The 10,459-nt window shown below is 62.0% G+C and overlaps 1 protein-coding gene across 1 annotated transcript; it reads right to left on the bottom strand.

Annotated features, from left to right (window-relative positions):
* Positions 1–703: 703 nt before the first annotated feature.
* Positions 704–10,167, bottom strand: LOC128850234 (serine/threonine-protein phosphatase 1 regulatory subunit 10-like). The gene is made up of 18 exons (XM_054053227.1): positions 10,061–10,167; positions 9,875–9,961; positions 9,642–9,777; positions 8,457–8,508; positions 8,286–8,363; positions 8,025–8,195; positions 7,795–7,897; positions 7,177–7,286; positions 6,449–6,549; positions 6,224–6,371; positions 5,981–6,139; positions 5,663–5,906; positions 4,430–4,505; positions 4,104–4,332; positions 3,648–3,734; positions 2,672–2,767; positions 1,774–2,142; positions 704–813 (listed from the first exon to the last, which is right to left on the bottom strand). Exons 1-18 carry the CDS (start codon positions 10,165–10,167, stop codon positions 704–706), a joined length of 2,463 nt encoding a protein of 820 aa, XP_053909202.1.
* Between the last annotated feature and the right edge of the window lie 292 nt (positions 10,168–10,459).

Here is a 10,459-nt window from a genome sequence, read left to right as displayed (position 1 = left end):
TGGCAGTGCCAGGGGGGTTTGGCAGTGCCGGGGGGCTCCAGCACTACCAAAGGGGGGGGGGGGGGTTGGCAGTGCTGGGGGGCTCCGACAGTGCCGGGAGGATCCCACAGTGCCGGGGGGATCCAACAGTGCAGGGAGGATCCGACAGTGCTGGGGGGGATCCAACAGTGCCGGGAGGATCCCACAGTGCCGGGAGGATCCCACAGTGCCGGGGGGAATCCGACAGTGCCAGGGGGCTCCGACAGTGCCAGTGGGTCCAACAGTGCCGGGGGGATCCAACAGTGCCGGGAGGATCCAACAGTGCCGGGGGGATCCAACAGTGCCGAGAGGATCCGACAGTGCCAGGGGGCTCCGACAGTGCCAGGGGGCTCCGACAGTGCCGGGAGGATCCGACAGTGCCAGGGGGATCCGACAGTGCCGGGAGGATCCAACAGTGCCGGGGGGGATGCAACAGTACCGGGGGGGATCCGACAGTGCCGGGGGGATCCGACAGTGCCGGGAGGATCCGACAGTGCCGGGGGGGATCCGACAGTGCCCGGGGGATCCGACAGTGCCAGGAGGATCCCACAGTGCCGGGGGGATCCAACAGTGCCGGGAGGATCCGACAGTGCCGGGGGGATCCGACAGTGCCGGGGGGATCCGACAGTGCCGGGGGGATCCAACAGTGCCGGAGGGGGGAACTGTCAGAGCCAGCTGGGGGAGGCTACATCTGCTGGTGCCCGTGGACACCGGGATGGAGAAACCTGCAGTTGTTTCCGTACCGGCACCTGCCCTTCATCATGAAGTGCCGACAGACGGGGCGGCTCGGCAGCTCTGCGTGAGAGAAAACGGGGGGGGGGGGGGGGGGGGCGGGGAGGGAGTGCGCGTCAGGGGCGCCCCGGCCCCACGGCGCCCCACGGCGGCCCCAGGAGAGGGAGCGGCTGTGGGGTTGGAGCCGGGGGTGGGGGGCAGCGGCAGAGCCTCGGCAGTGGGGCTGGCGAGGGGCACAACCCAGGCCTTGCCCCATAGCCGGAGGGGGGCGGCTGTGGCCCTTGAAGGGCTGATCATCTCTGGGGCAGCTGAGCCCCACGGCGCCCCCGATCCCTGCCCCAGAGCCCTGTGTGGGGCAGCTGTCTCTATGGGGCGGCTGTGCCTAAAGGGATGAGCCCCACGACGCGCTTATCCCTGCCCCATAGCCTGGGGTGGGCTGAGCCCCATAGCACCCCAATCCCTGCCCTATAGCCCCGTGTGGGACAGCTGCTGCTATGGGTCTGGCTCTGGCCGTGCGGCTGAGCCCCATAGCGATCCGACCACTGCCCTATAGCCCCGTGTGGGGCTAGGCTGGTCCCTCGATGAAGCTGTGGGGCAGCCCCATAGATGCTGAGCTCTTCCTCGCCTGGCAGCCGGGTTTAACCCCTCGCAGCCCGGTTTAACCCCTCGCAGGCCGGGTCCAGCCCCTGCCCTGAGCCGTCCTGCGGTTTTGGGGGGGAAAGGGGGGTCCCTGCACTCCCACCACCCCCTGGGGAGGAGGGAGGGAGCGAGGGGAGGGGGTCTCCCCTTTGTGGTCCCCCCCCTTTCCTCACAGCCCCATGGGGGCCGTCGCCAGTCGGGTCCCCAACCCCACGGCCCGGGTGGCTCGAGGGGCGGGAGGGGGTGAGGAGGGGGCTCCCCCCCCGCCAGCGGGGCAGGAAGGGCGGGGGGGGCGGGGAGGGGGCGCCCACGGGCCCCTCCCAGCCGGGCCCGGGCACCCCCCAAGCCCAGGCCCCACAGCCGCAGCCCCCCACCCGCATTTACCTCCTCCGTGGCCCCCGCCGTGGCCGCGGGGGTGCTCGCAGGGGTGGCCCCTGCCATGATCACTGTGGCTTATGGGGGGCCCTCCCCTTGCGCCGCCATTTGGGGGGCCCCCGTTGCGCCCCCACCCTCCGCCGCGGCACCGGTATGGGGGTTCGGCGCTGCTATGGCCGCGGGGGCAGTGAAAGGGGCCCCCCCCGCGCATCCCACTGCCGTGGGGGCCACCTCGAAGCGACCCCCCCCAGTCCGGTGCGTCCCAAAAGTTGTTGCCGCCACGTTGCGGGGGGGGTGGCCCCAAAAGACGGGGACCACCCGGCATCCCCGGGCCTGGTGGGAGACTGGGCCCCCCACTGCCGCCGCTGCCGTGGGGTCCTGGGGGGGAACAGAGAGAGCGTGAGCGCCTGGCACCCCTGCGCTCCCCCCACTTCTTCGTCCCTGTCCCCCCATCTCCTCCCATTCCTGCGTGAGTGTCCCCCCGTCCTCCTGTCCCCCCACTGTTCTGTTCTTTCTCCCTGCGATCCCCCGTTTTCATGTCCCCCCACCTTGTCCTGATGTCCCCTCCCATTCCCGTGTCCCTCACTGTCCCCACGTCCCCCTCTTCGTCCCCTCTCTTTCTCCTAGTGGTCCCTCAATTCGTGTTCCCCATCTTTGTCCCCATGTCCCCTGTGTCCCCCCATGTTATCCCCATCACCCCTCTCTTTCTCTGCTGTTCCCCCATGTCCCCTCATGTCCCCTCTCTTTCTCTGGCAACCCCCATGTCCCCTTTCTTTCTCTGGTGTCCCCCCATATCCCCCGTGTCCCCCATGTCCCCTACATCCCCTCTCTTTTCCCTGGTGTCCCCTCACGGCACCTTACCCCACTGTCCCCTCTCTCCGTCCCCGTGTCCCCCCGTGTCACTCACCGGGCAGGGGTCCCCCCGGTGGGAACTGCTCTAGGCCCTTTGGGCCGGGCGGGAAGCCAGTGGCCATGGGGCCGGGGCCGAGCAAGCTGTGGGGCACTGTGGGGAGAGGGGGGGTCAGGACAGGGGGACCCCCACCCCTCAAGTCCCCCAGGCCCCCCCCCAGTTCCCCCTCTCCCACCCCGGCAGGGACAAGGCGTGGTGTCACCACCCCCACCCCATGTCCCCAGCTCAAAGGGACACACAGTCCCCAGGTTCTCCCCTCCCTCAAAGGACAACAGGGGGTCCCCCAAGTGTCCCCAAACCCCGCTGACCCCCCCGACGGTGTCCCCAGGCTGAAGGGACACCCCCAGTGTCCCCATTTCAAAGGGACCCACGGGGTTGGGGATGGGGGTGCTCAGAGCCACCCCTCCATGTCCCTATGGGGCAAAGGACAGCATCACCGGTGTCCCCAAGTCCCTGTGGGGCAGAGGACGGTGTCCCCAGGGTGTCTCCAAGCCAGGGGCACCCCCGTGTCACTGCCAGGGCAGGGGACAGTGTCCCCAGGGTGTCCCCAAGCCAGGGGCACCCCCGTGTCACTGCCAGGGCAGGGGACGGTGTCCCCAGGGTGTCCCCAAGCTGTGAGCGCCCAGAATTCCCTGTCACGGCACTGCAGTGCCCCCAGGTGTCCCCTGAACTGTCCCCGAGCCAAGAGCAGACGCTCGCGTAGAGGACACTGTCTTCATTATGTCCCCAAGCCCAGAGCACCCCGATGTCCCCACAGGGCAGGGGACAGAGCCCTCCTCGTGTCCCCATTTCCGTATCCCTGCCGGGGTCCTGTTGGTGTCCCCAAGCCGAGAGCACCCCAATCTCCCCACCGGGGCACTGGATAGTGTCCCTAAGTGTCCCCAAAAGCTGAGATGTCCCTCTGTGGCACCACCCAAGCTCCTGGCAGCCCCCCCCACCCCACGGCCCCGGCGATGTCCCCGTGTCCCCTCACCTCCACCGGGTCCTGTGGGCTGCGGCTGCGCCTGCACGTTCCCCAGCAGGTGCTTGATTTCCTCTGAATAATCCTGTTTTTTAAGCACTTTTAAGCACAGGTGGGGCCTCTGGATGGGGAGGGGGCTCCCCCAGTTCTGGGGTCTCTGAGCTGGGGGGTTCCCCTGTTCCGGGGTGTCTGGGGGAGGCAGGGAGGGGATTCCCCCATTCTGGGGTCTCTGGGCGAGGCAGAGGAGGGGGTTCCCCCCCTTCTGGGGTCTCTGGGTGAGGCAGGGGAGGGGGGGTTCCCCCATTCCGGGGTCCCTGGGGGAGGCAGGCGTCCCCGTTTCGGGGTCTCTGGGGGAGGCGGGGAGGGGGTTTCCTCCATTCCAGGGTCCCTGGGGGAGGCGAGGATCCCCGTTTCAGGGTCTCTGGGTGAGGCAAGGGGGTTTCCTCTATTCCGGGGTCCCTGGGGGAGGTGGGGGTCCCTGTTTCGGGGTCTCCGTTACCATGATGGAGGTGAGGATCTCCTGGATGTTGATGTTGGCGGCTGGCGCGGGGCCCTGGGGGCTCTTCCCGGCCCCGACGCTGCCCATGAGGTTGGCAAGCACGGGCGGCAGCTTGGCCCCAGCGCTGGTGTCGGCCGCAGAGGAGGCGGCGCTGGCATCCATGGTGTTAGGATACACCGCCTCCTCGGCTGAGCAGTCCTGGGGGGGCACAAGGGACACGTTGGGGTGGTTTTGGGGGGCCACGAAGACACAGAAGACCAAAACGGCTCCCAATCGGCTCCCAAACGGCACTTACCTCATCCAAGGGGATCAACTTGGGGGGCAGCGGCTCACAGGAGTCCCGATCTGGCTCACAGGGGCTGTGAGGAACGCTGTTGGGGGGCAGAGGAAAACGAGGGGCTCAGTGGATCCTGGGAATCCAGTGTCACCTTCTACCTCCCAGGGGATCCTCAGGGATCTGGAGCCCCAATGGCAACTTCCGACTCCAGAGCCTCAAAACCCGAGTGCTTGTTCCCCCAAGACTCCAGATCCCAAGGATCCTGGGTGACCCCCAAAGACTGTGGATCCCTAGGGATCCCACTGGCTCCAGATCCTTGGGGTCTGGGCCCCAGCTCTGGATCCGTGGGGTAACTGGCTCCCACAATTCTCCCCCTTGGCTCAGGATCCTCAGGGATCTCAGCAGATCTGGGTTTCAGGAACCTCCTCCCTATTTCTGGATCCTCAGGGATCTCAGCGGATCTGTGCTTCAGAAACCTCCCTCCCTATTTCTGGATCCTTAGTGATTTCAGGGGACCCCTGACCCCCCCATCCAAATCCTCAGGGATGAGCTCTCCCCTTCCAACCCCCGAAGATCCCAGAGGATCTGGGCTCCAGACCAGGGATCTAGGACCCAAAATGCACCTCCCAGCTCTCAATCCTTGGGGATCTGGGCTCCAAATTCCCTCTGGATCCACAGAGATCCCAGTCCCAAGGGATCCAGACTCCAACACTGCATCTGCCCAGCCCTGGATCCCTGTGGATCCTCCCACAAGGAGGACCCTCCAACCCCACCAATCCCAGTGCTCCCAACTTCCCGCGGCAGATCCACAGGGATCCCCCCAAGTGGCAGATCCCAAGGGATCGCAGGGATCTCAGCTCCAGGCTCATCCTTCAGTACAAGGATTGCATGTGCCTGATCCCAGGGAATCCCCGGACCCCGGTGAGTGGATCCAGAGGCTCTGGGTCCTCAGGGATCCCAGCTGCCGTGCACCAGCTCCACGCAGGACACCCCTGCGGATCCTCGCACCGGGAAGGATTCACCCTGTTAAGCCTTGGGAAGGGGATCAGGGCACCACCCTGATCCAAGGGATCCCAAGGGATCTCTAGGGACTCCCCACCCTGATCCAAGGGATCTCTGGGGACCCCCACCCTGATGCAGGGGATCCCTTGAGGGATTCGCCTCTCCTTGCAAGGCAAGAGGGACTCCACGGCTCCAAATCCGGCGTCAAGAGCGTGCTCTTCCCCAGGGATCCCGTGGGAATCCGCTCACCTTTCCTTGGACAGGAAGATCTCCTGTAGGATCCCCTTCTCACGCTCGGCCTGGGTGAATCGCTCATGGCTGCCGCTGCCCGGCACGACGAGGGGCGCGGGGAGATCGAGGAGCCGGGGATAAACCCACGGCACCTTCTCCTCCATGGCGTCGTGGCTGAGGCGCCGCGTTGTCTCAAACGCCTCCTGGTCCTTCAACATCTCCCACCTGGCCGCTTCGCTGAAGTTCATCTTGTTGACGTTCACTGCCGGGGAAAACAGTGGCGTCACCCCCAGATCCCACGAAGGTGGCAGGGAGGGGGGAAGGCACGGGGCTCACCTCGTTCTGTCTCATCCCATTCGAAGTAGAAGTATTTGCAGAGCTTCCCTTCCTCGGCCCAGCTCACTCTCTTCTTCTTGCGGGCTTTCTTGGCTATTGGCCCGCTCTCCAGTGGTTGGTTTCCCATGGATCTGACGTCCATGCTGTTCTCGGCCAAGCCTGTGGGAGGAACCAGGGGGCTCAGCTCCCACTGTAACCCCTGCCGCCGCTGTTTCCCCTTCCAACTCATCCTCCTTGACTCACAAAACTCCATTGGCTCTGGCACCTCCACGGCTGGCACCGGCGTGCCAGGACGCTCCGTCTCCATTGGCTCCACCGCAGCGCTGGGCTCTGGGCAGGAGGGTTTGGCCGAGGTGGCTTCGATGGGCGGTTTCCCCTCGAAGGGACTGGGCTGAGGGGCAAAGAGAGGCTGTTGGGGGGCGTTCGGGATCGGGGGGTCCCCACTGTCCCGAGAGGCGCCCCCCTCACTTTGGTGACTGTTGGGGACAGTACCTTCTTCTTCTTCTTGGTTTTGATGCTGGGGACGGGAGCCGAGTTGAGGGCGTCCAGGAAGCCGAGGCCTTCCATGGCTGCGGTAAGGGGGGAAGCGTCACCAAAACCCCCCAGACTGATCCCAAAACGGAGCCCAAAACCACCCAGATTGTTCCCAACTAAGGTACCCAAAGTGTGTCCCCCAAAAAGACACGAGTCGCCCCAAAAAAGGTCACAAATAGCCTGAAAAGGACATCCATCACCCAAAAGAGACATGGATCGGCCCCGAATGTGGGACACGAATCAACTCCAAAAAGGGACACAAATCAGCCCAAAAAGGGACTCGGATCAACCCCAAAAAGGGACTCGGATCGGCCCCAAAAAGGGACCTAAGTCGCCCAGAAAGTACCTAAATTGCTTGAAAAGGACCCAAATGGCCCTCAAGCGAGGGCGTTCAGGAATGTCCCCTTGGCTGTGGGAGGGGGGAGGTGCCACCCAACCCCCCCAGATGATCCCCAAAACCAGCACCCAGGTGGCACCCAAACCCACTCAAATTGAACCCCAAAAGGACCTAAAATGGCACCCAAAGCATGTTCCAAAATGGCACCCAGGTGCCACTCAAAAGTGCCCCCCAAGAAGGGCCCAAATCACTCCCTGAAAGAACCCAAATTGTCCCCAAGGCTCCTCAAAATGCCCCCCAAGGGCCCCCAAAAGGCTCCACTCACGCTGAGGGGGAATGGTCTTCACTTTGATCTCCTTGGCGGCATTGGGCGCCGTGTTGAGCGGTTTATATTTCTTCTTGGCTGGAGCAGCCTCTCCAGACAACACCGAGACGCTGCGGAGCAGGAACACGTCAGAGAGACCCCAAAACCAGACCCCAGACCCCCCCAAATCGGATCAGAGTTCCCTAAAAGGAGCCCCAAGACACCCAAAATGGCTCTAAGATGCCGCAAAGCCATCCCCAGATCCCCCCAAGCAGCCTCAAATCTCCCAAAACAGCTCTAAGGCCCCCCCAAAAGTCACCTCCAGATCCCTACGAGCTGCTCTGAGCCCACCAAAGCTGCCTCCAGCCTCACAAAAGTGGCTCCAAGGACCCAAGAGTGGCTCCAGGCCCTCCAAAATAGGCTCCAAGGATCCAAGAGCGGGTTCAAGCTCTCTAAAATAGGCTCCAAGACCTCTTAAAGCTGCCCCAAGACCCCCAAAAGTGGCTTCAAGAACGCAGGAGTGTGTTCAAGCCCCGCAAATTGGCTCCAAGGCCCCCAAAAGCGGCTCCAAGACCTGCAAAAGCTGCCCCCAGACCCCCAACAGCAGCTCAAGACTCCTCATCTCCATCCCCAACTCACTTTTGCCTCTTGACGGGCATTGGTTTCAGGCCGTATTTATCAGCGCCCGAAGCAGAGCTCATTTTCTTCGCGGGCGCTGACGAAGGTGTCTCCATCTCCAGACCTGTTTTGGAGGGGGGAATCGCTGTCAGTCTGTCCCCTTGCAGCATCCCAGGAGCGACCGCACCCTTCAAGTTCCCCCAAATCCCCAAAACAGCCCCAAAACACTGCGCAGCCGGAGGAGGAATTACCAGTGGAGCGGAACTTGGCATGGCTGGGCGCCGTGGTGCGCAGAGATTTGGGTTTCTCCCGCTTCTTCTCTGGCACCTCCTCGGCTTTAGCCTCAGCTTTGGTTTCTTGGGGTTTCTCTTGGACAACCGTTTTGCTTTTGGTTTCCTCTCTTCGTCTCTTTCTGTCACGTTCTGGAGGGATGAAAGAGAGGGGGGAAAAAGGGTGAGACGGTGGTGGAGGACAGAGGTGGGGGAGAAGAGGGGCGTAGTGCGGGGGCTCACCAGCGGGCTGGACGCTGCTCTGGGAACGGATGACACCCATCCAGTCACTGACGAGGATGGCAGCAAGTTGGCGCAGCTCTGCAGGAGAGAAGGGGTTAAAATAGGGGGCTGGGGGGATGTTGGGGGGTTCTTTTGGGGGATCTGAAGGGTGTTTGTTTTAGGGGTGCTCACCTTCATTGTCATGCGATTTGCTGAGCCGTTTCACCAGCTTGGCTGTGTTGTTCTGGAAAAGGGGAGATGGGGGTGAGAGGTGAGGGGAGCAAAAGGCATTTAAGGGAACCCAAACTCCACCTGGGTGACCCAAAAGTCACCTCGGGGAACCCAAGTGTCATCGAAGAAGGCTCAAAAGTCACTCTGGCGACACAAAAAACACCCGAAGAAGATGCAAAAGCCATCTCGGTGGGGACACAAGCCACCCATGAGGGACTGAAAAGCTACCCCAGAGGACATAGAAGCCCCCCAGGAGACAAAAGCACCCAAGGGGACCTAAGAGTCACCTTAGGGGACCCTAAAAGTCCCCAAGGTGACCCAAAAGCCCCCCCAGGTGACTCAAAAGCCATCCCAGAGAGAGAAAAGCCACAGCAGGAGGACACAAAGATCACTCAAAGCGATCCAAAGCCACTCAAGGGGACCCGAAAACCACCTCATGGAGACAAAAGGCCCCCACACAACCCAAAAACCACACAGGAGGACACGAGAAACACCTGAAGGGACCCAAAAGCTACTCAAAAGGGACTCGAGCCAGCCCAGGGACTCAAAAGCCACCTTCAGGGACATACCAGCCCTGCTGGAAACCCAAAAGCCACTCAAGGGAGACAAAAGCCACCCTGGGAGGACATAAAAATCAGCAAGGGGATCAAAAGCAACTCAAAGTGACCCAAAAGCCCCCTTCAGGACACAAAAGCCACTTATGCAGACAGAAAGCTCCCACATGACCCAAAAGCCATCTTGTGGGACACAAAAACCACGCAGAAAGACATAAGAAATCACTCAAGGGGACCCAAAAGCCACCTTGGGGGGAGACAAAAACCTGCCAAGTGACACAAAAGCTACAGTGAGGACACAAAAGCTACCCGCGAGGACATAAAAATCACCCAGGGAGACCCAAACAGCTCCCTAAGGGGATCAAAATCCCTTCTGGGGACATAAATGCCACCTCAGGGGGACCTAAAAGCCACTAGAGGGACACAAAAGCCACCTCAAAGAGACAAAAGCCACTTGGGAGGACCCAAACATCAACCAAAGGGACTCGAAAATCAGCCTGGGGACCCAAAAACCCATCCAAGAGAACAAAAAAACCCACTCATGGGGACCCAAAAGCCGCACTGGAGGGCAGACAGGGAGGTTAACCCCAACCTGTTTGAGGTGATCCACGGTGAGTGGCAAGTGCTGCAGGGTAAGGAGGATCTGCTGCAGGAAGGCGACGTTGTTGGAGGCTTTGGCAGCCGTCAGCCAGCTGTTGAGCAGCTTGTAGCCTCCTATCTGGATAAACCTGGGCGGGAGAGAGGGAAATCCATCAGGATCCGGCCAGGCCGGGGCGATTTACCCCCCAAAAAACTCCCCCAGATCCCGTCCCGCGCCGCTCGTACTTGGCCAGGATGTCCTGCGACCGTGTTTGCATCAGGATGTTCAGGTAGATGCAGCGACTCACAAGCTTCTGCGCATCCTTCATCAAGCTGGTTAACGAGAAATGAGGCGTTAGAGCCCCCCCAAAACACCGCGGTGACATTAGGGGGGACGGGACATGAGACAGGGGACTTTTTTGGGGGACTCACTTGAAGATTTTGGAGATGCTGTCCATGTTCTTGACCTCGCCATTGTGGCCAAGGAAGCAATCCAAGCCCTTCAGGAGCTCTTTGGGGTCAATCGCGCCGGAGCCCATGGCAGAAATACCCTTCTAGGGGTGGGAAAAGGAGGAGAAGGGGGGTTAGGACAGTGGTGACAACACCCTGTGCCCCCCCAAAACCCCCTACATCCCCACCAGCCCTTTGTCCCCTCCCCACTCCCCAATTCCCATCCCTTTCCAAAGGCTGACGATACCAAACAAACATTTTTCAACCCCAAAATGGGAGGAAACACCCCCAAAATGCAGCTATTGTGAGGAGGGGGGTCCAGGGGGACCCCCAAGGGACACTAAGGGGGGGGGGGTCTCACCACCCCCCTCCTCCCTGCCG

Source organism: Cuculus canorus, chromosome W, assembly GCF_017976375.1.
Source record: "Cuculus canorus isolate bCucCan1 chromosome W, bCucCan1.pri, whole genome shotgun sequence".
NCBI lineage: Eukaryota > Metazoa > Chordata > Aves > Cuculiformes > Cuculidae > Cuculus > Cuculus canorus.
This window is presented reverse-complemented; position numbering and strand designations above follow the sequence as displayed.

Coding starts and splice junctions, on each gene's coding strand:
- LOC128850234 (XM_054053227.1), bottom strand. CDS start 10,167: ATGGGCTCCGGCGCGATTGACCCCAAAGAGCTCCTGAAGGGCTTGGAT. Junction 6,372..6,448: donor TGTCCCCAACAGTCACCAAA/GTGAGGGGGGCG, acceptor TTTGCCCCTCAG/CCCAGTCCCTTCGAGGGGAA. Junction 814..1,773: donor CGGCGGGGGCCACGGAGGAG/GTAAATGCGGGT, acceptor TCTCTCACGCAG/AGCTGCCGAGCCGCCCCGTC.